Here is a 24,393-nt window from a genome sequence, read left to right on the forward strand (position 1 = left end):
GTAATGGACAAAGGTTTAGTACATTTTTATTTCAAATTAATTTTGTCTGCTAGCAAATAACCCAAAAAAATCAAAATCAATACATTTGAATTATTGAATGACCTTAGCAGTTACCATGTGTTCATAGATCGTTCTTTTACATATTTCAACACTCGGTCTGAAAATGCAAACACATTCAAAAGGGATGAAGAGATATAAAATGAGGTGTATTAACAACTGTTGTGTGAACCAAATTATCTTGTTTTAGGGAAGATCCTTATCCGAGCAGCCAGACGCCAACAGTGTGGCATTTCAATCCACTCCTGTTTGCTCCATTAGAAGAAACCATCAAACACAGAAAATATCCATTTGCAGAAGCCCCCTAAAATTACTTTACTCCAGGCAAGTGACAGCCTGTAACATTGGACAAAGTCTGCTTGATAGATAGATATAGATAGGGTGTCCATCGCAGGAAGTAAAATGTCTTATCAGTCCGCCTTCTGTTCAGCTTTAAGCTGCTGTAACGCAGCAGCAGCAGCTTCTTCTCTGACTTTGTAGCCCAGCAGATCTGTCTGAAGCTCCCCAGGCTTTGGTGGGATCTCTGGTATACTCTGAAAGATAAAACAGCAGCAAAGACTGTTACACACTGAAAAACTGTTTGGTTGGGTGGTGTTGTATTTCTTTTTAAAACTTTCAGCGATCTAAAACATCAACTGTAAAAGTCTGGCTTTAGTGTCACTGGTGTTTTCTGGGACCACTTCTGACTCAGTAGTGTTTGATAAATTAAAGCAAATTGGTTTAAAATCCCTGACTGATTCCTCCGTACCATATATAGAGTATGTATGACTATAAACCCATCTTTGAGTAAAAGCAACACTTTTTACACCCGCCTTGTGGTGGCTGTCAAATTGCATTATAGGAAATGTAGGAAAATACTAACACGTGTTGCTATACAGTACAGCTGGAAAATACTACAGCTGTATAACAACACATACTATCGTGTGTTATAAAAGTAGCACTACACAGCGAGAGACAGTTGCACAGTATGTACATCAGTGGTGCAAGATGTCTTGTATGTTCTTTTCTTTTCAAAAACCTGATAATGATTGTCATAATAATTCCAATGCATCTGAATATTTTGAAGACTTGTTTATTGATTTCATTTAGAAATCACAGCTGGACCAATGTGAAAAAATGGTTAATTGTGTCCCTCACCAGATCAGGTAGGTAGTACTGGTGGACGACCTGTGCTCCTGCAAACATTGCCAGCATACTGGCACTTAACATCTTCAGGTACCGAGGCCAAGACACACCGGCTGGCATCTTCACACACTTCCTCAATCTGGGGGGAAATAGGAAGACAGTAGTAAATTATTTAAAATGATATGCCGCATAAAATAATTTGTCTGCTCTCTTTTTGAGGGCTATTCGTCATATAATTAGTCAGTATGATTAATCACATCAAATACTGGTATCCTGTATGGGTATGCCTTACCATTAGGGCTTCTAGCTAAGTATAGTTCACAATTTTAATATTAAATCATGCGTGTACACATTTCAAACATGTACTGTATGGCTAACTACCTGTACAGTGAATCCAGTGACAGGAAAGCTAATGTTGTTAGCCCCGACGATACAGTTAACGTTACCAGGTGTAAAAGTTTGAAATACAGAAAATGGGGACAGAGCAATATACAAAAACTAACATATAGCGATTCTAGTAAGACCTTACCTTGTTTATTTCACTGTGACTGTAATTAAAGGCAGCAATGTGAAGCTAACGTCCACCATCGTAAACCCAAGTGCCTGTCATTGGGACTCACAAGCAGGAGAAGCAGGTCATGCTACAGCTGTTAAGCTAGCTAACACGGAGATAATCTAGGTAAAGTGAGCTCGCACTCTGCCTCTATTTAGTGATATCACAAAGGTTAAGATTCTGTTCTCTGTCGCCTGTAAGTGCATTTGTGTGCTCCGCTTTTTTGAATTTATTGGTTGGGGTGGATTGTAATTGCTTTTTAAAATTGAATAACACTTTGTATTCCACCATTTTGAAGCTGGTTGTTGATGTAGGCTAGCTATCGTAGATCTAACATTAGCTTCTTCTTTTTTGCTAGCCACATACAGTGCTGTGTATGTCTTTAATTTACACTGTTGTGCCAATTTAGGAAGTTGAAGAGGGACGTTGAAAAAAAAAAAGAGTAAATAATACCCTGGATAATCTGTAGGGTTCGGATAGGGGTTTTCACCATTTGTGTGTATTCTGAATTGGTCCTTTCATAGAGTTTTTACTGTGGAGTGCTGCTCTTTACGAAAACACAATCTTTGGCTGCTATGTTCGTCGACGTAAATTCGTGCTGGTGCACTGCTTTCATGTATACGTGATTTGCCGCCATCTAGAGATATTTCTCATCAACTCATACCGTCTGTGTACCATGCACTATTATAACCCCGTGTCTGTTTTATAATGTTTGAATTAACAAATAATCTGTACTGCTTTATTTACGGCTGGCGGCAGGAAGGATGCCGTTGTGTTGAGTATTCTGCACTGCAGTGCAAAAGATCATGGGACTATGCTGTTAATGGTTCCTGTCCTAGTTTAAGTGTTTAAGATGTTCTGTTAGTGTTTTCGTTATGCATTTATGTTACCTGGGTTTTAGTCTTGATTTAGTGTTAATTTACATTTGTTGGGTTATCATGAATGAGACACTGGGGTAGGTTGATGACATCTGTGAACGTAAATACACTACCTTATGCTACTACTACTAGCTACTAGATGTATCTACCTCTGGCTCTTTGACTTCTTCCACTTAACTCGTTATTACACTGTTAATCGGCCGTTGGTTGTAAGGTTGTAAAAGTATAGTTGTGTAATGTCACTAAACGTCCTGAATTTTCATTTTAGTTTACTCATGCAGTACACCTCCTAACCAAGGGGTGGCGGTAAGCCTTCACCCGACCTGCGCCAAAGCGTTTTGAGCGTTTAAATGGTCTTTGTTTTGGGAGGATTCCCAGCCCCCCGTCTCCTTATTTGAAAAACTAAAGAACAAAATGTATGACAGGTATGTTAGTTTGCTCATATACCCTTATGTTTTGTTAATGTAGAGGTCACTTGCGGTTTGAAGACATCGGGGCTCGCTGTTAGCAAAGCCTTCCATCTTCCTGTAACGTTAGCAGCGTCCATCCGTCTTCTTTGTGCCAGCAATGTACCGTATGTGCTATAATCTCCACATAGCTCACATCTGCAGTTTGTATTGATGCATTTGGCAGCAGAATGAATGTTAATTTATTCAAATAAGTCAACAGTTAAGATGGAAGAAAACCAGTATACATCATTGACGGTTCCTACGGATTATTTTCAGCAGTGGTGAGTTGGTGTTGGAGGTGGCAGGGTCATGGGAAACTTCTCATGTTATCTCCCTGACGTCTTCATTTTCATGCATGAGATGAAGAAAAATAAACCGCATTTGACGCACGACATCATACATACCTGTATACTTTACATTTAGGCTTGTAGCAAGTGATAGTGTAATAATGAATGATAATAACCATATAATAAAATGGTCATTGAATCTGGAGTACTCTGACTTATAATTCAGGTATGTAGCAATACATTTAATTAACGGGCCAATTTAATTGTCAGTTAATTTAACAATGTTATGATATTGCGTTATGTGTACTCTGTAGCTGGTTTGACACATTTACAGATTAAGGCTATATCCTAAAATTTTAAAATTTATAACATGCTACTTTATGATCCAGCAGTAATTAAACCATCACTTGCTAAAGGCTTCATAAATACACCTGCAGTGGCTCTTACTCAGCCTTTTTGCCAATTTTAGAATGGGCATGACTGTAAAATAAATTTTCACTCACATGCCTGACCTGTAGTTGTTTTCATATTGATCATAGTCACAATGTTTTTGGAAGTCCTATCAATTGTTTGTATCTTCATATTTTCATTCTATTCTGGTCAGTCCCACTTGTTTGTGGGTGCAATGTGTGAGTGTTTCTATGGTTCTAGGTTCTATGCTCAAAACCAACCAAACGCAATAAAGCGATGAAAAATACTTTCAGAGCTTGACTTACATACTCTAAACTGAATGAACTGTAGAGAATACAAACAGGTGTATATCAGCGCATGTATGTTTGTAAGTATTGTGTGTGTGTGTGTAAGTTTGCCGTACCCACTTCTTCAGGCACCCCCATTGAGCACCAGACATAATTTGTCCTTTCTTGCTGTGTCTGGGTCCTGTTTCTACTTTTTCCCTTCTCTCTTTAATCTTCTTCCTCCTCCTCCTCCTCTCTATTTCTCTCATGCAACCTTTCTTTTCTAGGTACCAGTCCAGCCAGCAGCACCCCGAGGCTCAGTATGTGATGCCGTATCACAACACGGGCCATTACACAGAAGGTCCCAGAGATGAGCTCGTCATGGCCGAGTTGTCTGTCCACCGCGAACCACCTGTATACCAAGAACCTTTTTACCAGAACTATAACCCCCCGGCCCAAAATCACTACCAGGAGCTGACCTACCAGCCAAACGTCAGGGAGCAGCAGCAGCAGCAGCAGCAGCAGCATCCTGCACACCTGCACCACCCTCAGCACCAACATACAATACAGCAGCAGGAGCCAAGTGTTCAGCACCAACCTCAGCCTGCTGGTCCACCTCAAGGTATGGAATAGATCAAAGTCATTCCACCCCCCATCCCCCCCACACAGAAAACAGTTTTTTTAAGTAAGTTTTTAGTATTTTAGTATAGTAATATCTACAACATGTTCCACCTCTCTCTGTGCTAGCTGTGACACCGGTGAAGAAGAAGAGAGGCCGGCCTCCTAAGCAGCAGGCGGAGGAGGGCAAGACACAGGAGGAGGAGAATGAGATTGAGGCGGCAAAAAAAGCCAAGAGGGCTCTCAACCGCTTCAACGGCATGTCAGTGGCTGAGGTTATGGCCAAAACCCTGCCAGACGTTATATCCTACAATCTTGACATTTTGATAGTGAGTTATGTACTGGAGACCTATTAAGAATTAATACATTTGTTTATTTGAATAAGTAGTGAAATGGTGCCAGTTATACAAAAAAAGATGTAAAGACAGTGTGTCTATTTGGCAAGGTTTCAGTCACAAAAAAACTGTAATTTTTAGGTCTGTTGCCATGGTAACACCTTCATGTTTCTCCTCAGATTGGAATTAACCCAGGACTATTGTCAGCCTTCAAAGGACGCCATTATCCAAACCCAGGAAACCATTTCTGTATGTTGAAATTCAATTTCATTACTGACTTCAGGGAATACACGCCAACACTTATATTAAAAGCATCAGGCTGAATTACAAAGACATTTTCTAAAGTAATGTAACTTTTTATTTTGTGCAGCCATATAAATGGTGTCTTGGGTTTGAATATTTCACTATATATATATATATATATATATATATATATATATATATATATATATATATATATATATATATATATATATATATATATAAAATTTTGAAGTTTTGAAGCGGTCATTAAAAGGGAATATCAGAATGCCATTTTAAAATGTATCATCAATGGAGGTTTTTTCAAGCTTCCCAAGAACATTCATCACACTAAATATTTATCACTCCAGTATCCGTAGAGCACATTGTTTAATATTAAAAAATGTTTGTGCTGATGTAGTCCTGAAGATTCAGTGCAGCTACAATGTCTGTAAAGTTCTGTAATTCTCGGTCCAGTGTTTTAAAATGTATTTTATGTGCCTCGATAGCCACTAAGCTAACTAAAATGTCAACTCTTCTTTCCTATCCAGGGAAATGTCTGTTTCTTTCTGGTCTAACTGACGAGCAGCTCAACTACATGCATGACCAAAGCCTGCCGGAGAAATATAGCATCGGCTTTACCAACATGGTAGAGAGGACCACACCTGGTAGCAAGGACCTCTCTAGGTGAATACAAAACAGCATTGATCTATTAAGCTTATGGAAATGCAGTAATTTTAGTTCACGCCTTTATACAGAATGATTTAAAGTTAGTGTAACAGTAGACTAAGACTGAATTCTAAGCTCTAATAAGTGAGAACTTTCTGGGTAAAAATCACCCCCAATGTAATTTTGTGTGTTACTTGAAACAAACCTAGATAATCATTTTCTGGTTTTATGTTTTGTCCAAGTAAGGAGATTCGTGAAGGAGGTCGACAGTTACTTGACAAGCTGCAGAAATACAAACCATTAATAGCAGCTTTTAATGGAAAAGGTACAGTTCTTAAAACACTTAAAAACTCCTTCACTTTGTGAAAGTGTTTAGATGGCTTATTCATACAGCCATTGGGTAAGTTTAACAGTGTATTGACATTTGTTAATTTTGTCAGGTATTTATGAAATATTCTGCAAAGAAACCTTTGGTGTGAAGGCAAAGAATCTCGACTTTGGTCTACAGCCTTACAAAATCCCAGAAACTGAAACGGTATGTTAAAACAGTACCTGGATTGCTCTTAAAATATACTCAACAATACAAACGACAATCCTCATAGCAAATTTCATTTTACCTAGGTGTGCTACTTGATGCCGTCATCAAGCCCCCGCTGTGCCCAGTTTCCCCGTGCACAGGATAAGGTTCATTTCTACATCAAGCTGAAGGAACTGCGAGACCAGATGAAAGGCCTGGCACCAAGGCCCGAGGTGGAAGAGACACAGTACTTGTTCGATCTGCAGCTAGCTAAAGGTAAAAAATTCCCTTTAGCTGTATAGTACAGTTGAAACAAGTTGGATTGCAATTCATTTTGTGGCTTGTTTGGATTCAAAGATATACCTGCTTATTGGGATTTTCCGAAACATAAGCAGGGTACATCTTTGTCATTTTTACAGATATATTTATGTTTATGTTTACTGACATATTTATGTCTGAGATGAAGATCTAACACCTTGATGTTGCGTTTGTTCTGCAGAGGATGCTAAGAGGATGGCAATCAAAGAAGAGCAGGTGGATCCAGAGTATGAAAGCTGTAGTGGGCTGCATGGGGATGTAAAGCAAAGCAGCAACTCCTCCAACTAAAAGAGACAGATGAGAGGAGAAGAAACAGGCCTGTCTGCTGTAGCACACAGGTAGTGTTGTTACCATGTAGTTCTAAATATATTTAGTTGGAACTAGATGGAATTGGACTTAGTTTCAGGTGCATATACCCTAACTGTAAATAACTCTGAACCACTGTGACTGATTACCAAAGCAATTCAAAGAAGTCTGTTGATTTTCATACAACCATGACATGAAGTGAACCAATGACCTCGACCATACTGGAAGTAAAAATAGATTTGTCAGTCCGAAAAAATTTTAAGGCACGCACTACATTTTGGGTAACACTGCATGCAGAAAACACCACAGGGCACCTTTTTAAGTGAACATCATTTGCAGTAAGTGACAGAAAACACATTAAACGTTGCCATGGTCCTTTTTTTTAATATCTTTTGGGTGATTTCTAGAAATAAAATAAATTGCTGAACTATTCCATCATACTGGTTGATGACTTATAAATGCCTTCTGCAAGCAGCACAATCCATCTGTTTGGTTTGTATTGTGGTATCTTGCAGAAATGGACATTGTAGGCCATTCAGCGGACAACATGAAATGGAACCACTGCAGCTGGAGAGGTTCACTCAACAGAAACCAGATATCAGCTGTACTAGTAGCATGATGCATCAATGAGGGTAAGAAATCCTCTGATGACACCACAAGAAAAGAGGAGTCATACAGTTTCCTGAGGCTTCGCAATGTGACGCACAAGGGAGAAAGTGCCCACAACGGTTACATTTTCTAACTCTCAAACAAACTGTGCATGTTTTTGGTGTTCTTTTTTATCACTATTTATTGCATTTTGTAAGGTACGTGTCCAGTGACTTATTTTTGTATTTTGAAAGAATGACATTTTATGATTTATCAGCTGTATGAAAAGGGAATTGTACTCTGGAATTTCTAATCTGTAATTACAGAGTTATTAAATCTCTTCTAAAGCTGGCGTGTTTATTGTGTTATTGTTTTTAGCATTCATGTGAAGTTGTTATGTAACGTAAGGAAACACACACAAGCCCAGAAACCATGATTAATGCTTTTTCTTGAGTGGAAAGTTCTATTTTCAGAGCTCCGTGATTCCCAGCAGCTGTTTATGAAATACACCGATGCATAGTTCAAATAAAGCATACCTGCATTCAAACAACATTTAAAAAGTTAGAAAAAAACTGTCATCAAAATGTCAATGACACATGGTTTTAATGGATCAATCCATTTTTGTCTGGGTACAATGTGTACAGAGCAACTGCTATTTAAAATGCAGATTTAAAAGGACACATTCCCTATTTTTGGACCCAGGCAACATTAAAGCATTTGTTATCATTTAGATGTAATTGTGCATTGCAATTCTGTTTTGCACTGGGCTTAAACACATTGCTATGTGGAAATTATTTAGGCCTTTTAAAAACAACTTTAAATATTTTTGTTGCTTTTTTTATGGGGAGCTCACAGTTTGGTAAGATATGTATATATTACTGCTGTAAAAAGCAACAAACACCAATGACGTCTTATCAGGTTGTATTGATTTATTTTGCAAAGCCCCATTTTAACCTTTTGGCTGTGTAAGATGTGGCAATAACGTTTTGAAAGCCTAAAAGCCAAGCCATAAGTTGGAGCTGTGTCAAAAAAACCACTGAAAATATACTTTAACCTGTTATATTTTGTATTATAGGAGTAACCGTAATAGATGCAATACTTAAAAACCGCACCAAGCCGCAAACATAACCATCACAGACTATCAGCCAATAGAAACAGATCTCACAGAGATTTAAACTCGAGCAGCTCATACCAATGCTAAAATAGGTGCGTACCGTTTTGTTTTTTCTGATTTTATTATGCAGTTTACAGAACAAACACCATATTCAAACATACTTATTAAATAAAAGGGTCACAATATCCCACAGTCTAAAATATAACCTTTAGAGTAATTTGTGTTGTTTGAGATTTTATTTTTAGTCTTTTTGTACACCTACGTTTTACACTTAAGATCTTCCGGTGTCAAAGTTGACCGGCAGGGCTGTCATGTCTTTGTTGCCTCTGTTGCACCTCATATGTTGTGAATAGAAGAACGGGATAGATGGAAAAATAACACCTATGTACAGAAGAAACTAATTTAAATCTAACCCACAACAGGTATGTCTAAGGTTTTAAATACTGGGAAATTGTGTGCAATTTCTTTGCGAGGAATCTTAGTGGAAGCGAAACCATTCATCCATGCTAAGTTAGCTGAACAGCTAGCTTTTGGCTAACATTAGCTGCACTTGTGGCACTGCTACTGAATTGCTTTTAACAATAACGTTCATGTTTTCACCCGGAATACGAAACATAAATGATTGAAATGAGATAGCTACAAACTCGTACTTAAACTGCAAAACGTGTATTTTAAAATACAGTAAAAGGGATAACTATTTTTCATTCGGGTTTAGCTTTTTAGTTAGTATAGCTATGGTGCAGGTGTAAATGTGTTGTCGAAGAATTGTGTGTTTAGGATATCTACGGTTATACTTTCCCTAAAATAGCTCTGCATAGGAGTGTTTTGACTTAAGGTTAATCTTTTTTTTGTTTTTTTGTTTATGCCATGGTTTATCTTTTGTTGCTAACTCCACAGTTTGTCTACAATGCACATGCATTCAGTTTCATACACTGCCATACTCTTATATGCTAAACTACACGTACATCACCTAGCTATGTTTCCTCAATATGCATATTGATCTATTTAATAAAGTCAAACCACCCAAAAGATGGAAGACAAGCTGAATGGATTCCCTGTTGTCTCCCCGGAGTATCTTCAACAGTGGTGAGTCTTCCTCCTCACCGCAATAAGACGAGATAAACCTTTATGTAGCCATGAGTCAGATTATATCTGCAAACCTCTGAATGGCAAAGTGTGATGAAAAAGAAATGAAAGCATGTGCGCCCCTTTTTGAGTTTTGTTTTACCATCGTTTTCATAATATGCCATTTGGGATGTGCACTGTGAATGATGATTTACAGTGCTATGTATATTGTTTTGTTATAGCTCAATGGCATTTTACTTTGGTTTAATACAGGGGAACCAAACATCTGGTTGGTGGAATGATCTTTGGCCTTAGTATGATGTAAAGCTTTTCTATCTACAGTTTCTTTGATTCACGAACCTTTTCTTAACAGGGAACCAACAGTGTGGGTTTTCCATGTGGTGTGGAAATAAGTTGCAGACAACTCTGCAGAGTTTTTGAATCATAGACATGCACACATTCCACATTTTTCAGAACTGGTATACACTCAAGTGTATAGGTCCACCTCGCTAAAACTAATGCAAACTTATACAACAGACCCACAACAAATTCTACTTATTTCAAAACAAATACTACATTTTTATTAAGGTTATTGTGTTAGGCTGTAATTCGGGAGATGAAAATTTTTTTCTAGTATATACTTCACTCTCATTGACATAAAGCTACACAAACATCTCTCTAAAATGCCTCTGTATATTAAATACAGTTTGCTAATTTTTATTAGCTTCATCACAACTCAGACCTAATAATTAGGTTATCATAATGGAACATATCCTTCATGAGGATTAACTGACTGAGAGTGCATCAGTTATGTTTATCTTAAACTAAATTATGCATTATCAGTGTGTAACTCTCAATAAAATCCAGAAAAAAAGCACATGGTGCTTACATAGTGTGGTTACATAACAACACACTGGTCTAACTCAACTTTCTGCCTGCAGCACATCCTGCTGCCATTTCACTTGTTGTATTAATACTTCACCCAGTCTTTTGAAATTATTCTTCCTCATAGGGTTCAGTCTGCACAGCAGTTTCAAGCTCTCCAGGCCCAATATTCAGGCTTCAACCACAATCATCAGTCTCACTATCCGGAGGAGCTGCCAGGAGAGACAGCCATGGCACACATGGGTTATCCAGAACCCATGATGGATCAGCAGGAACCAGCCAACCTGGCAAAACGTACTATGATCCCCTTTGAAAACCCTCACAATTTCTTAATGTATCAAAGTGTTGACTCAGTGTGCCAACAATAGGATAAGATGTGATGAAAGTTTTGTAATACTGCATGATATTAGCATGCTTGCTAGTAAACATGCTTTTTGAGAAAAGCTTTGTGTAAGTTAGTGTCAGCGTTCCTTGCATTGTGGTATGCATGGAAGTTTAAGATGCTATATTCGGACATTCCAAAAATGTAATTAAATGGATTGGATGGATGGAATATTAAGTCACAGCAAGAGGTAGATGGAGTCTCTCAACAGTTATACAAAGTGCAAGGGCATGTGAAAGATTCGGACAGTTCTTCCTTTTTAATATGGCCTCTCTTAACGTTTCTTGTAGCCCCAGCCAAAAAGAGAGGCAGACCAGCTCAACCCAAGGAACCCAAGGCTCCCAAACCACCAAAAGTCCCCAAGGCACCAAAGCCACCTAAGGACCCAAATGCACCTAAAGCCAAACCTGGTCCTAAGCCCAAGAAGGCCACTGAGGCTCAGGCAGATGGCAAGCAAGAGAAGATTGATGAGAGCTTCAAGAAGGTTAAGAGGAAAATTGACCGCTTCAAGGGAATGTCAGAGGAGGAAGTCATGACAAAAACTCTACCAGACCTGCTGGAATACAACCTGGACTATGTCATTGTAAGATTCCCTGTTCAACTGTTTAAAATGTGGAGCCAAACACTGCTATCAGGAATGAATTGTGGTTTGTAAGCTTGAAAAATAACTTGCACATCTTTTTTCTAGATTGGTATTAATCCAGGACTGATGGCAGCTTTCATTGGACGGTGGTTTCCAGGTCCTGGAAATCATTTTTGTAAGTTACATGATAAAAATGAGTTTGAGTCGTGTGATTGGTCTGCAAAAATGACTAAGAAGTTTTATAAACATTCTTAAAAGAGTTTGTGGGAAGGACACGTGTGTGTAGGGCTGGGTGATCAAATATCACGATCATTTTGATGAAATACCTCGATATCGATACTGCAACGATATTGTAGTGTTGACTATTGGTGCTTTCACAAAATATTTACACAATGAGATTTTTGATAAATAATCAGTAATGTGGATATAATGACTAAGTGGGTAAAGGCAAATAATAGAACAGCTACAACAGTCTGGTAAATTCAGAAAATGACATCACTTTAATGCAGCCTTTAAAACCAGGAAAAGACAACACGTATGCCATATTACGATATCCAAATTCTAAGAAGATATCTAGTCTCATATCTCGATATAATATCGATATATTGCCCAGCTGACCCAGTTTGAGTTTTAGACCTTAAGTGTGAGGACTTTTTTTGTGCAGTGAGGTTTTACAGGTTCAAATAAAAAAATGTGTATTGGCTAGAATCAATTTTTACCTCACTCTTCCCATGTTCTAAATGAAGCTTAAGCAGGATGTTGTGACACTATTAACTTGTTGTTAGCCAGAGAGATGTATGACTGGGTAACTGTTAAATTTCAGGGAAGTGCCTGTTTCTGTCTGGATTTACTGAGGAGCAACTCAACCATATGCATGACACCACTCTGCCTGTCAAATACAAAATGGGCTTCACCAACATGGTGGCCAGGGCAACACCAGGGAGCAAAGACCTCTCAAGGTAGGCCTATAGACTCTTGGGGGGGGGGACACATCAGTTGCATCCATCACTTATAGATTTTGAGTTGATTGCTCACCATCATGTTTGCTAAAATCTATATTTAGGGCAAATGGGGGGCATCCTGAGTTGTGCTGAAGTTGGATGAGCAAACGGGAATCATAACGGACAGTGTTAGGCTGAGATTCCTGTTAGCTTTATTGGAATGTTGTTGTATCACTGTATTGTAACCATTTTTCTTTTGTTTTCATCTCAACAGTAAAGAGTTGCGTGAAGGTGGCAAAATTCTTGTAGAGAAGCTGAAGAAATTCAAGCCTCTAATTGCTGTTTTTAATGGCAAATGTAAGCACCCTTCTACTATAGAGCAACAGTTGCAATACAATTATTTGTTTAAGTCAATTACAGTAATATTGTTTTTTTCCCCCCCCGAAGGCATCTATGAAATGTTCTGCAGAGAAATGTTTGGTAAAAAACCAAAGAAACTTGATTTTGGTTTGCAGCCACACAAGATCCCCGACTGTGACGTGGTGAGTACTTAAATATTGATTAAAGTTGGCCTCTTTTTCCTAATTAGCCTCTCAAAATGTATTCATTTTCTACATTCTTGGTTGAACCCAGAGATTAACATTTCAAGTGCTATCTGTTTAGTAAAATGAATGGATCAGATCAGTACTTAATGCCATTCGAAATCAGTATCAACACTGAAATAGGGACAATGGCGTATTCTCAAAAGTGTTAATTGCAAGGCATCTAAAATATTTGTTCTACTCAAAGGTGCAGTCAGCAATTGTAATCCAATACCCTTTGTCAAATTCAGCGAATATCTCCTCATGATCCACCAGCTGTCCATTTGTGTGTGCTGAAAACTTATCTGGTGTTCATACACAGCCCTGGCTCTGTAAATGGGTAACAAACAGTGGCTCGGACCGAGCCACACAACCCTATGCCGGCTAATCTCCCTCTTCCACGTCCTCAAGGAACAGAGCTACTCCATGATAGTAATGCAACGTAAATAACACAGGAGAATTTACCAGAACTTCTGAAGGAGTGTATTTGTTTGGGTTCTTTCTCCAGAATCGCTGACTTCACCTTTTTTAAGGGTTGAAGCAGTTTCATAAATGAAGTCAGAAAAATTTGACAGTCATTTCCCCTCCACAGGCCCTGTATCTGATGCCTTCGTCCAGTGCTCGTTGTGCTCAGTTCCCTCGTGCTCAGGACAAAGTCCACTTCTACATCAAACTGAGGGAGCTCCGAGATGAGCTAAAGGGTCTCCAAAAAAGCACTGAGATCGAGGAGGTTGACTACAGGTTTGACCTGAAATTGGCTAAGGGTAAGCACAGTCATCATGGATGAATGGAAGCGTGTCTGTTTAATTTCAAGTTATTTAACCTGTATTTAAACCCTAAGTTTAACCCATGGCAATTAATCAGTTTTCTTAAAGGGAAACTAGACAGCAGCATTGTGACATACATAAAAATAACTCAAAGTCATAACATCATTTAAACATTAGTTTCACTACTTTTAGTGTAGTAAAGTACTGTATGAAGATTTTTTTTTTTCCAGGTCAGATCATGTTTGGAATTTACTCTTCCCTTTTTTATTTTATTAACATCAACAGAGGATGCCAAGAGGATGGCAATAAAGGAGGAGCAGTACGATCCTGGTTATGAAGATGCCTACGGTGGAGCATATGCAGAGGGTCCAGCCCAAAGCCAGACCAACGGTCACTGTACATTCTCAAATGTAGAAAACACAGGTAACACTCACACACACACAGTTGAAACGGTTTGCTTCTGCAGTGTATTCCACTCTACATTTTAATCAATCCATTTTAGGTTGTTATAATTAAACTCCTGCTGAAATGATCAGGGTGCAGCATGATGTTGTATCTCCAGACACATATTTGAACTGTCTTTTAAAGTGTTTGAGTTCTTGCTCAGAACATACACTGAGTTTACATAGACTTAAGTAACCGGATTAGAGCCGGCATTCTGCAGTAAACTGCTTTCTCGGGCGCCCGGATAGCTCAGTTGGTAGAGCGGGCGCCCATATGTGCGGGTTCAGCTCTGGCCTACGGCCCTTTGCTGCGTGTCATTCCCCCCCCCTCTCTCTCCCCTTTCATGTCTTCAGCTGTCCTGTCAAAATAAAATTCTTTAAAAAAAAAAAAAAATATGAGGACATAATTTAGATTCTGTAATCAGGGGAGGGGATCATTTCCCCAGCTAGATTTCTCCTGGAGTTTCTAATCCTCTCATCACACGTTTCATGTTGACACAGATGCTGTATATCCTTCTGAAGTGATTCAGCATCTTGAACATGATACTGTATCATTGCTCTAGAGGTGCTTTTACGTATATCAGTTGTGTCACATTATCCTCAGCCCTGAGGCTTCAGTCTGTGTGTTGTCTGTCTTCAGAAGGAGCACAGGAGGCGACCACGTCACAAATGCCAGGCCAGCTCCCAGACGGACAGTGGATGACCCAGTCCTTTGCAGACGAGATCCCAGACATCAGCGGTGGAGCAAAGGATGGCAGCGTATAAGGAAAAGACTTATTTTGTCGAGTTTTTAGATCTTTTTCCTTTTTAATAGTGTCCAAGTGGAATATACACCCATAGATGGACTTTTTGTTTTGTTTTTAGAGGTTTTGCAGAATATTCTTTCTGCACTTTTTATTTTGTTTGTGGTCTTGATGATCATCTTCATGGCAGTCTTTTTAAATATGTGAAATCAGGGACTTGACAATGATGCTCGACTGTTCTTGGGGAAGGTCATGTATTTAAACGTTTGTTTTTGCCTTTGTACTGTACTGCACTGTGATGCAGTAAGTGTATACCTTCACGTCTACTGTTTTGACAGTAGCTAATACTCAACTTCAGATGGTTATTTAATAAGCTTGATTGATCCGTGTGAACCCTATGATCCTCTGTGAATTGAGGCTTTAGCTAGCAAATACTGTTTTACATTCTTGGTGCTATGAACTGACCACGATGCAAAGTGATCACTCGATGAAACCAGACTCGTCGTGTACGATCGAGATTCCACAGAGGGAATTCCTGGCAAGCCTTTCAATATGTTACAAAACTCAAACAGGTTATATTTTAATGTTTTATCATCACGTTTTTTGATTTTAGGAATTTTAGAATTATGTTTTGTATGTTTATGAAAATGTCATTCACATGGAATTTTACGAAACATCGGTCCATTAAAATGTCTTGATGATGCTTTTATTATTGGATTACCTTTCATTACTTTTAAGTGTCATACATGTCGTGGGTAAACAGAGGTGTTTTATTTTGTAGAGAATATATAATAGAACAGTAGAAAATGGGGTCCAACATAGAAAGAGAAGGGCTGACATGCAACAAAGGTTGTGCGCTAGGTTGTGGAACTGGATTTCACAGTAACAGTGCCCCCAAAATGTTTCAGCAGAGGTAAATTGACAATGTTAGACATAACCTTTAACATCTTATGTCATGACCAAACTACCTGATGTTTACAGTATATCTTTGAATTGATTTCACGTGATACTAAACTCTCATCCTATGAAAATATTTCTGTACCAACATTGTTTACTTGTAATACTGCAGCGAAGCCATACACATTTTGTTAACTGAAACCAGAAGAGGCCCTAAACTTTTTTTTTTTTTTTTTTTTTTTTTTTTTTTTTTTAAATACAGTCTAAAGTAAACCAAATATTGGCAATGTAATGGCTGCATTCAGCAGATAACCCTCCTTGTCAACTCTTGACCAACTGGATTTTATGCACTGCGTTCAAAATGCTGGTCATTCAACAAAGGTGTGTTCATTTCATTTGATTAAGGTCAGGCTAATTACACTTTAAAAGTACGACCATTGGGAATAGTTAGGTTAAGCTTTTGGTCACAATGCCAGATGGTTTTTGGGTCGATACATATGAGTGACAAATCCAAACAAGCATTTCTTCTATACAGAAGTACACAAGTGTTAAAAGATTATAAATAAGCTACTCTATTTCTGATAAATCTAACAATCTTAAAAAATCTAATAGGTGATAAATATCATATTCCATTCATAAAAGGTTTTACATCTGCAATGATAAACAGTCTTTTTCCTGCCTGGTTGATGGGTGATGAAGTGTCCGTTTACATCTGTGGTTTAAAGTCACCTCACCAAGCAGGTGTATTGGGGGTGGGAAAGTTGGAAGGGCCTGTACAGGTAGATGTGCGTTAGAAGAGGTCCAGGTTACCGCTGTTATCCTACTGAAGAGTTTGGCAGGATTTGGGCTAAGCGTTGAGGTCAAGGGTTTAATGTTTTGGTCTACTCCATTCTGAGGGCTGAGTTAGAGGGCTTTCTGCCGCAATGCTGCTCTGACAATGCGCTGGAGAATACAAAGATGAGAACATAGAGACAAACTAAGCATCTTCATAAATAGGGGTTTTGCCATTAAATTCTTTTATAAAGTGTTATTAGTTTGGCAAAGAGGTTGTGTAGGGCTATGTATAGAATAACTAATATTTACGGTAATTAATTTATTATTAATTTGATAAACTCAAGGTTAAATAACACGTCAAATTATGAACTTCCAAGCACACACCTGCTGGGGTCCTAGGCTCTGCTGTTCCATGTCTGCTTGCAGAGATCTGCAGTCGATGTCAACAGTGGTAATATGCTGTCACAATAAAAGACCAATATAGTGTAAGTGTACAAAATCAAAGTGATGCCACTAATTAGAGAATGGAGTAGGATATTAAGGGACTGTAATTATCTTGCTTTATTCCCTTGTGGTTACAGACCCTTTACCTTTTGGTGAGTGAGAAGGTCAGCTCAATGGGCAGCATGAGGAGGGCCAGCAGATACAGAACTGCTTTCACTGGACGGAACTCAGTGAGCTGAGACCACTGGGTGTCGCCACAATGACTGTCCCTGCACGCCTCACACAGCACTAACACACGCACACACAATTTTCTGTGGTTTATTTAGGTTGGGCTCCCACATTCAGTTCATTCATCGCATCATAAATTATTTTTTAATGAATTATTGAGGTAATTTTGTCATTATCTTTTATTTTTCATGTGGTAGATTTAATTTTATGCAAGAATGTGCATTTGTATTTTATTTATAATTTTAACCTTTAATTTACCACTTACAATGCACATCTCCAGGGATGATCCTGCACTGAGGAGCTTCGCAGGAGCGTGCGGTGGTTAAGTGCTTGTTGCACTGGCCAGTTTTGATTTTTGGGGGGGGTTGTAATCTCCCCCACCCCCCCTGTAAATTACGCCTATGAATAAACCTAAACCGTACATTTAATCATACCGCTCACCCTCTTTTGAAGCCAACTAAACCCTTTCTTTGACTTAAAAACCTGCCAACTGCTGAGACCTTCCCCCCCCACCCCCACCCCCTTTACCTTTCTTGAAGCTAACTGGGAGGTGCTCTATGACTTTCACGTCCAGCCACCAATGATCTTCCTGATGAGGGTTTTGTCCATTCGAAAGTGTCTTCACGGGCTCACAACAAGCAGGTTTGACTGTGTCCGTCTCCACCATCAAACTGAGGGGAGGATACGGTGTTCCAAGCAGATCTATAACAGACAGTTGACTGATTACATGTATTCAGTTGTGAGGAGGATGAACGTGGAGGAACTTACCTCTTTCTCTCAGGAAATGAAGGGCATCCACATAGCCGTTGTGGCAGATCTCAGCCAGCTTCTGTCAAAAACAAAGTTTGTTCTTTCTTTACATTACAGAGGACAGCTTACACATCTCAGGATACATTTGTTTTTTTATATGTGTGACAGAAAAGAGGACTAGAGATTTTTTCTTTACTGTGAAAGCTCCGAGTTAAAAAACAACAACACTGTTTTAAAGAAAAAGCACCCACTTCAAGTGTGGGAGGGAGGAAGGATGTACAGATCCGATGCACATTGCCGGTGTTGACCTGGATGCTAAAGTTGCTGTAGTGCACTTCGAAGAAGTTGAATGTACCCTCTGTGGGGCAAATGTCGCTCTCGCCAGAGAATGGGGCCATAGTGATGGTGTTTCTCTGCTCAAACAGAGGCATGTTGTTGCTCAGGGCTCCATCCATATAGTGCTGAAGAGAAAGGACTGAATGTAGTCTAATTGTGTACCCTGCTGAATGCGTATTGCATGAACTGTATCTTTGTCTTCATGTAAGAGGCATGTCTGAATGGATTACCAGTCGTAGTTAAGACATGTTCAGTTCATTCAAGGAATTATTTTGACAACAACTTTTTTTGGTTTGCTTTCCCCTTTGCCTGTGTATTTTACTTCAATTACTGATTTTCCTACATTACCCAGAGTACCTTCTGCAACTCCTAAAGAAGGAGCGTGAATATTTAGCTATGACTTTAAAGTGTCATTAGAGAGAGAGAAAAAAAAAAACATTTTTAGATGTGAGAAAAAGCTTGGACAGTACCCCTAACTTTACGTCTTCTGGCTGCAAGGTATGCTGGGCGATTGAAGCTAATGTTAGTGAAGAAACTGGTATCAACTGTTGTTTATTGTTTGTCATTTATTAAAAGGATCCCCATTATGTGATGCCGTAGCAGTCAGCTACTCTTCCTACATACACATTACATCCCAGACAAGCCATTACAAGAATATATGCAAAATCACAGCAATGTGTCTCCTTGTATGACAGGACAAACATGGAAGCACAAAGGCAGCTCTGAAAGAATGCCCAGCTTATTCTTCCCGTGTGACAGCAAATGTTTGTATTAAACAAAGTGAATAAAGTATTTCCTAGGAGTAATAATAACTGAAACAAAATAGGCCCTGGAATGCTAGTTACTTTTTTTTCCCCTTCTCCCTGTACATAATGAAGTAGGTGAGTGTCAGAAATCCCAATTTAGATTCATTTTTGTTTCTTAATCTGATTACAGGGGCTTTAAAGTAAAGAACACACCATACTGTATAACCATTTCCTTCTAATCCTCTCACAAAAACCTAACTTTGGAAATGTACGGTATATTTACTCACCACTCCGCGGTATGAAGGAGGGATGGAACCACAGTAAACAGGGAAAAAGCAACTGCACATCAGAGCCTGCAAAGGTAGACAATGCAGACCAAAACTTTAGATATCAGCCCCCCAGCTCCTGGCATACTATCAGAATAGATGCTGTGACCAGACTGCAAACCTTTACGGTCTCTCTCAGCTCTCCATTCTACCTGAATGAGCTCCTCTCTGCTGTCAAACTCTGACACTAAAACGTTCTTCCGATCAGCCAGTCTGGTGAGGGACACGCAGAGCTTTCCGGACGCACGAAGGTGGGCGTCTGCTGGGAGCTTCTCCAGCAGGGTGTCCCGTACCGTCCGCAGCAGACTGAAGGTCGGGTGGAAAACTCCCAGCGTGTGTTTTCTGGCCTCTTTGGCCACGGTCAAAACATCAACACAGAACTGCTCTGAGGTGGAAAATGTGGAGAAATCAGTCAGAGTCCGAATGGATAACACTGGGCGCCTGGGTAGCTCACCTGGTAGAGCATGCGCCCATTTATAGAGGTTTTACTCCTTGATGCCGCGGCTGCGGGTTCAACTCTGACCTGCGGCCCTTTGCTTCATGTCATTCCCCCTTTCTCTCCCCTTTCATGTCTCCATCTGTCCTATAACAATAAAGGCCTAAAATGTCCTAAAAATAATCTTAAAAAAAGAAGAATTAATAACATTAAACTTTTAATAAAATTAACTTTTTATATTTTTGTCATATTTTTTTAGCTATTTTGTGATCCTTTGATCTTTGATGTACTGAAGAAACAAAATGTGTACCCCCGACTAACTTGGCTCCTTCTCTTAGAGCTGTAAAATGCATTCTGGGTAATATAGGAAATAATTGACTCTTGTTTATAGCTGATTTGTTTCTCATCTCTTCTTTCTTTGCTGTTGCTTTAATGGTTCTAGTAACTTTTGTCATTATAATTTAAAGGTTGTTACATTATTAAAATAGTTTTTATTGTGTGTGTGTGTGTGTGTGTGTGTGTGTGTGTGTGTGTGTGTGTGTGTGTGTGTGTGTGAGAGAGAGAGAGAGTGAGTGAGTGAGTCCTTGGCCTCCCTTTGCTTTGCAAAACTCCACGACCTATGGAATTTGCTCTTACTATTGCATGAACTCTGCATGTGTCAGTAAACTTGCCAAGTACAATACTTATTTACTCCAGGTATGGTATCAATAACAGCACTTGTGATAACATATGGGACAACACCTGAGATAACATATCCCTGACCTACTTTTTTAATAACCAGGCACTGTAATTACTACAGGAAGAAAATGTGGCAGCCATAAATAGTGTCTATAAAATATAAATATCATATAACTTTCATAATGTTTCATTTAAAAAAAAAAAAAACACACAGCTTTTATTTGTTTATATTCACCGACACACTGGCAATAAAGGGCTGATAGACTAATAGAGTATATGAATAAAAGCGAAATATATGCAAGAAAAAACATTTTTTTTTAAATAGGTGAGACACAAGTGTTTAGGCAAGATGACCTTAAAAATAGGATTGGGCATCGAGAACCGATTCCTAATTGGAACAGTTTCAAAAATTACGATTACAGTGGAATCATTTCTTTATTGGAATCATTTGGAAGATTTGGTTTCTAATCCAATCATCGCTTCCCAATTTAATATGTGCAAGCTTTGTTTTCCGTAGCGACCAGGCGCTTGTCGTGTTGCAGCCATGGAGCACAGTAAGCAGCGCTCTAGTGTGGTTTTTTTTTTTTACATTGAAAAAGCCCAGTAAAACTGCAGACCATCGTTGAATCAAAATAAAACTTTCCTCTTATTTGTGAAATAAGCATGTGACCCGTTTCTACTCAACCCCAAAAAAGAACTGGAATCGATAAGAACCGGAATCGACAATCGATAAGAACCGTAATCGAAAGGAAGAATCGGAATCGGAATTGTTAAAATCCAAACGATGCCCAACCCTACTTAAAAAACAGTAATGGCGGTTTGGTGGCAGTATAAGGGGTTATTTGTGCAAAACTGCAATTTATGTAATGTTTTAGTCTAAACCAACTAACAACTGAAACCCACAAAGAAATAACTTCTTAAGAAATTACTTATTTATCTGCAAAGTTAGGGTCAGATTTTGTTTATTTTAAATAAATATAAAAAGAGGAAACCAACATAATTCATTACATAATAGCTTGGTCTAATGGGCTATAAACTCTAACCACAAAGAAAACCATCTTTCCCACCTTTGGTAGGAAAATGGTTGTTGAGGCAGTTGTTGTGCCATGTTTGTAATTTTCATGTGATTTATGTTATTTATTAGACACGCATCCTCTACCGCTATATGCTATGTATTTAGTATATTTTATATATGCTGTGTATTTAATTAGGCAAAGCTCACTCTAAGGTATAGGTCTAACTTTCATCCTCTCTTTTAAAGTTAACTGGGCTGAGCCCTCTGTTGTGTTTTGACTAGAATTATTTCACAAGAAGGAGTTCATGCCTTTGAAAGGGTAATATGCTTCAGTAGCTAAAGATTAACTGTTCTGTATGTAATATATTTTGGGGTTTTTTTTGGCTTGATTTGCAAATAAATCAATGAAAATGTAAAAAAAAAAAGAAAAAAAAAAAAAAGACACATCCTCTTTAACTCTTAAACCTCTGCACTCAGTCCAGCACTCTGCCTTCAAATGTATTATTTACCGGTGATGTGGCACACATCATTGTATTTTTATATTATAGGGTTGGGTGTTCTATTCTCCAAGAGAGATGGGATACTCACACATCTTATCTTTTTTAAAGCCCTTATTGGAAAATTACCAAATTACCTTTCAGATTTCCTTCGTCACTCAGATGGGCTAAAATCAGACACACTCTACTGACTGACTGGCTCTTCCTTCATGTTCCATGAGCTCGGTCTGAACTTGGTAAAACTGATTTTAATTTAAGTGCATCCGACTCCTGGACCAAAATACAGCACTTCCTTAAAATCAATTCACTCATACCTTTTGGACATTGACATGAATACACTTTTAATCTTAAACCTCCCCACCTCTACTTGTAATTGTTTTAGATAGCTGCATTTTATTTTACATTTCATTTATTTTAATTTATCTTTGAAATGACCTACCATAATTGCAAAATTGCAGGGCTTTTTTTTTATAAAACTTAATTATCTTAATGTGTCTATCAAATTATTTGTCTCCAATAGGAAAGTTGTATTGGCATGGTATGCCTTTTCTGTGTATATATCGGTTTGTTTTTCTTTGTTTTTGTAATTGACTCGGTCATAAGGGTCATTCCTCAATGATCTCTCAAGTACAAATAAAGGTTAAATGAATGAATAAATTAGTTGATCATTGTGATATGTCTGCCAAATGTACAGTAAACTCACCGATGGGAATCCCAACAGCCAGAGCTGCAGCCACAAGACAGCCAGATGAAGCTCCGCAGATCTTAGAGGCTCCATGAACAAGCTGTGGGACCCGCTCAAGGATACAGCTCAAAGCTCCCAGGTAGTAAATACATCTGAATCCACAGCCTGCAAAAGAGATGTTCCACTCTTCGTCCCAGTTAAACATCTTCTCTGAGGTTTCCATCAACTTAAATCCACATCTATGTAGTCCCTGTAGTCTTTTCAATCATCTATCAGAGTTCAGCCGGTGCATTTGGATTTCTTTCAATATTCCCCAAGATGTAAACACAGTCTTATCTCTACTACATTACCAGGTGAAATGGACAGTGCTTCAGTTGGCTGTGCTATAGTATTGCACAACTTACTAGGCTCAAATGTCACATGTTTCAAAATAGAAAACAGGCTGGTCACGTCACCTTTTTACGTGTATTTAGGCCAGCTGCATGACATGTGATACTGTTTTCATAACTTACTTTCATAACCAACATCCTGGGTACAAAGAGGGGCATGGGGGACAACAATGTTATTCAGAGGGATTGCTGTACTTGTACCTTCCAGCTTTTGACGATTTGTTGCACATCATCATACAAAGAGAAACACAAGTACAAGTTTGAAATACAATATATGAAGCTACTTACTATATGGAAACAATTTGTATCCAGCCTATGCAGGTTTGCCGTATACTTATTATTCACTGGATTATTATCATTTTTAGATGCTGCTGCTTTTTTATGTTTGTTTTTAGAATTATTATGGAGGACTTGGGAAAGGTCTCTGCAGATACAGACACATTTCTAGAGGGTCATAAGTAATGATTGAGAGGGATTACCCTTTTTTTCTCTTTAGTAAGGTCCTACATGTTTTTGTAAAATAGATAGATATGTTTACATACATTTATGACCTAGTGCGGTTTTAAATTTGTTCCAACAGCATATGTGACTGATAAGACGTTTGTTTTCTAGCCGTACTTTCTATATTTGAAGACCTCCGTATTTTAGCTATTTTTTAGCATCAGGTTAGTATTCGGTAACAAGACCTTTTGTCTCACTGGAGCTTAAGTTGTTGAATGCTAAGGCAATTTGTTTTGTTGTGCTTTGTTAAAATGACAAAGTGCTCAAATTCTACTAGAAGTAGATACTCATTTCACCTTGAAGCTAGCCTGACAAGCCAGACCCACAAAATGGTGCGTCTAGATTTCTAGGCTACCTTGAAGCAGCATTAATAGTACATTTTTTCCACTTGGGGGCAGCGGAACAAAACACTGAAATATTAACACCTTGTAAAGTTATGTAGAAAAGTTAAACTGTTGCCCATTTAAAAATCCAGCAGAAGCAGAGGAACATTCATTTAGAGTTGTGTTTCTGTTCACCCAACGGATGGAAGTCTAGTATTCTACCACCAGCTGAGAAAAATATATGGCT

The 24,393-nt window shown here is 38.6% G+C and overlaps 4 protein-coding genes and 1 long non-coding RNA gene across 15 annotated transcripts; 2 read left to right on the forward strand and 3 right to left on the reverse strand.

The window, feature by feature from the left end:
* Nucleotides 1-2: 2 nt before the first annotated feature.
* uqcc6 (ubiquinol-cytochrome c reductase complex assembly factor 6) lies at nucleotides 3-2,033 on the reverse strand. Its single transcript, XM_028585808.1, has 3 exons — nucleotides 1,712-2,033; nucleotides 1,195-1,321; nucleotides 3-590 (listed from the first exon to the last, which is right to left on the reverse strand). The coding sequence occupies exons 2-3, from the start codon at nucleotides 1,300-1,302 to the stop codon at nucleotides 468-470; spliced, it is 231 nt and encodes a 76-aa protein (XP_028441609.1). The 5' UTR covers nucleotides 1,303-1,321; nucleotides 1,712-2,033; the 3' UTR covers nucleotides 3-467.
* Nucleotides 1,653-7,969, forward strand: tdg.2 (thymine DNA glycosylase, tandem duplicate 2). 10 transcript variants are annotated; one of them, XM_028585802.1, is made up of 11 exons: nucleotides 1,653-3,187; nucleotides 3,276-3,343; nucleotides 4,314-4,648; nucleotides 4,774-4,973; nucleotides 5,159-5,228; nucleotides 5,771-5,906; nucleotides 6,131-6,213; nucleotides 6,329-6,423; nucleotides 6,510-6,681; nucleotides 6,905-7,061; nucleotides 7,545-7,969. In XM_028585802.1, the coding sequence occupies exons 2-10, from the start codon at nucleotides 3,288-3,290 to the stop codon at nucleotides 7,009-7,011; spliced, it is 1,254 nt and encodes a 417-aa protein (XP_028441603.1). In that variant the 5' UTR covers nucleotides 1,653-3,187; nucleotides 3,276-3,287; the 3' UTR covers nucleotides 7,012-7,061; nucleotides 7,545-7,969. The 10 variants fall into 10 exon arrangements, with proteins under 10 accessions (XP_028441603.1, XP_028441601.1, XP_028441604.1 ...); XM_028585800.1 differs by having other exon boundaries at nucleotides 3,283-3,343; XM_028585803.1 differs by having other exon boundaries at nucleotides 1,653-3,038.
* A 1,054-nt stretch (nucleotides 7,970-9,023) lies between these two features.
* Nucleotides 9,024-15,833, forward strand: tdg.1 (thymine DNA glycosylase, tandem duplicate 1). 2 transcript variants are annotated; one of them, XM_028585116.1, is made up of 11 exons: nucleotides 9,024-9,153; nucleotides 9,746-9,817; nucleotides 10,809-10,975; nucleotides 11,354-11,646; nucleotides 11,752-11,821; nucleotides 12,470-12,605; nucleotides 12,862-12,944; nucleotides 13,035-13,129; nucleotides 13,761-13,932; nucleotides 14,221-14,358; nucleotides 15,019-15,833. In XM_028585116.1, the coding sequence occupies exons 2-11, from the start codon at nucleotides 9,762-9,764 to the stop codon at nucleotides 15,141-15,143; spliced, it is 1,335 nt and encodes a 444-aa protein (XP_028440917.1). In that variant the 5' UTR covers nucleotides 9,024-9,153; nucleotides 9,746-9,761; the 3' UTR covers nucleotides 15,144-15,833. The 2 variants fall into 2 exon arrangements, with proteins under 2 accessions (XP_028440917.1, XP_028440918.1); XM_028585117.1 differs by lacking the exon at nucleotides 9,746-9,817.
* An 833-nt stretch (nucleotides 15,834-16,666) lies between these two features.
* On the reverse strand, nucleotides 16,667-17,504 carry LOC114560734 (uncharacterized). Its single transcript, XR_003693226.1, has 3 exons — nucleotides 17,383-17,504; nucleotides 17,177-17,251; nucleotides 16,667-16,960 (listed from the first exon to the last, which is right to left on the reverse strand). It is a non-coding gene; the product is annotated as an uncharacterized LOC114560734 (long non-coding RNA).
* A 626-nt stretch (nucleotides 17,505-18,130) lies between these two features.
* LOC114560097 (patatin-like phospholipase domain-containing protein 2) lies at nucleotides 18,131-23,138 on the reverse strand. The gene is made up of 6 exons (XM_028585250.1): nucleotides 22,952-23,138; nucleotides 19,775-20,007; nucleotides 19,584-19,649; nucleotides 18,466-18,675; nucleotides 18,233-18,293; nucleotides 18,131-18,135 (listed from the first exon to the last, which is right to left on the reverse strand). The coding sequence occupies exons 1-6, from the start codon at nucleotides 23,136-23,138 to the stop codon at nucleotides 18,131-18,133; spliced, it is 762 nt and encodes a 253-aa protein (XP_028441051.1).
* Between the last annotated feature and the right edge of the window lie 1,255 nt (nucleotides 23,139-24,393).

The sequence above is a fragment of the Perca flavescens genome, chromosome 8, assembly GCF_004354835.1.
Source record: "Perca flavescens isolate YP-PL-M2 chromosome 8, PFLA_1.0, whole genome shotgun sequence".
Taxonomy (NCBI): Eukaryota; Metazoa; Chordata; class Actinopteri; order Perciformes; family Percidae; genus Perca; species Perca flavescens.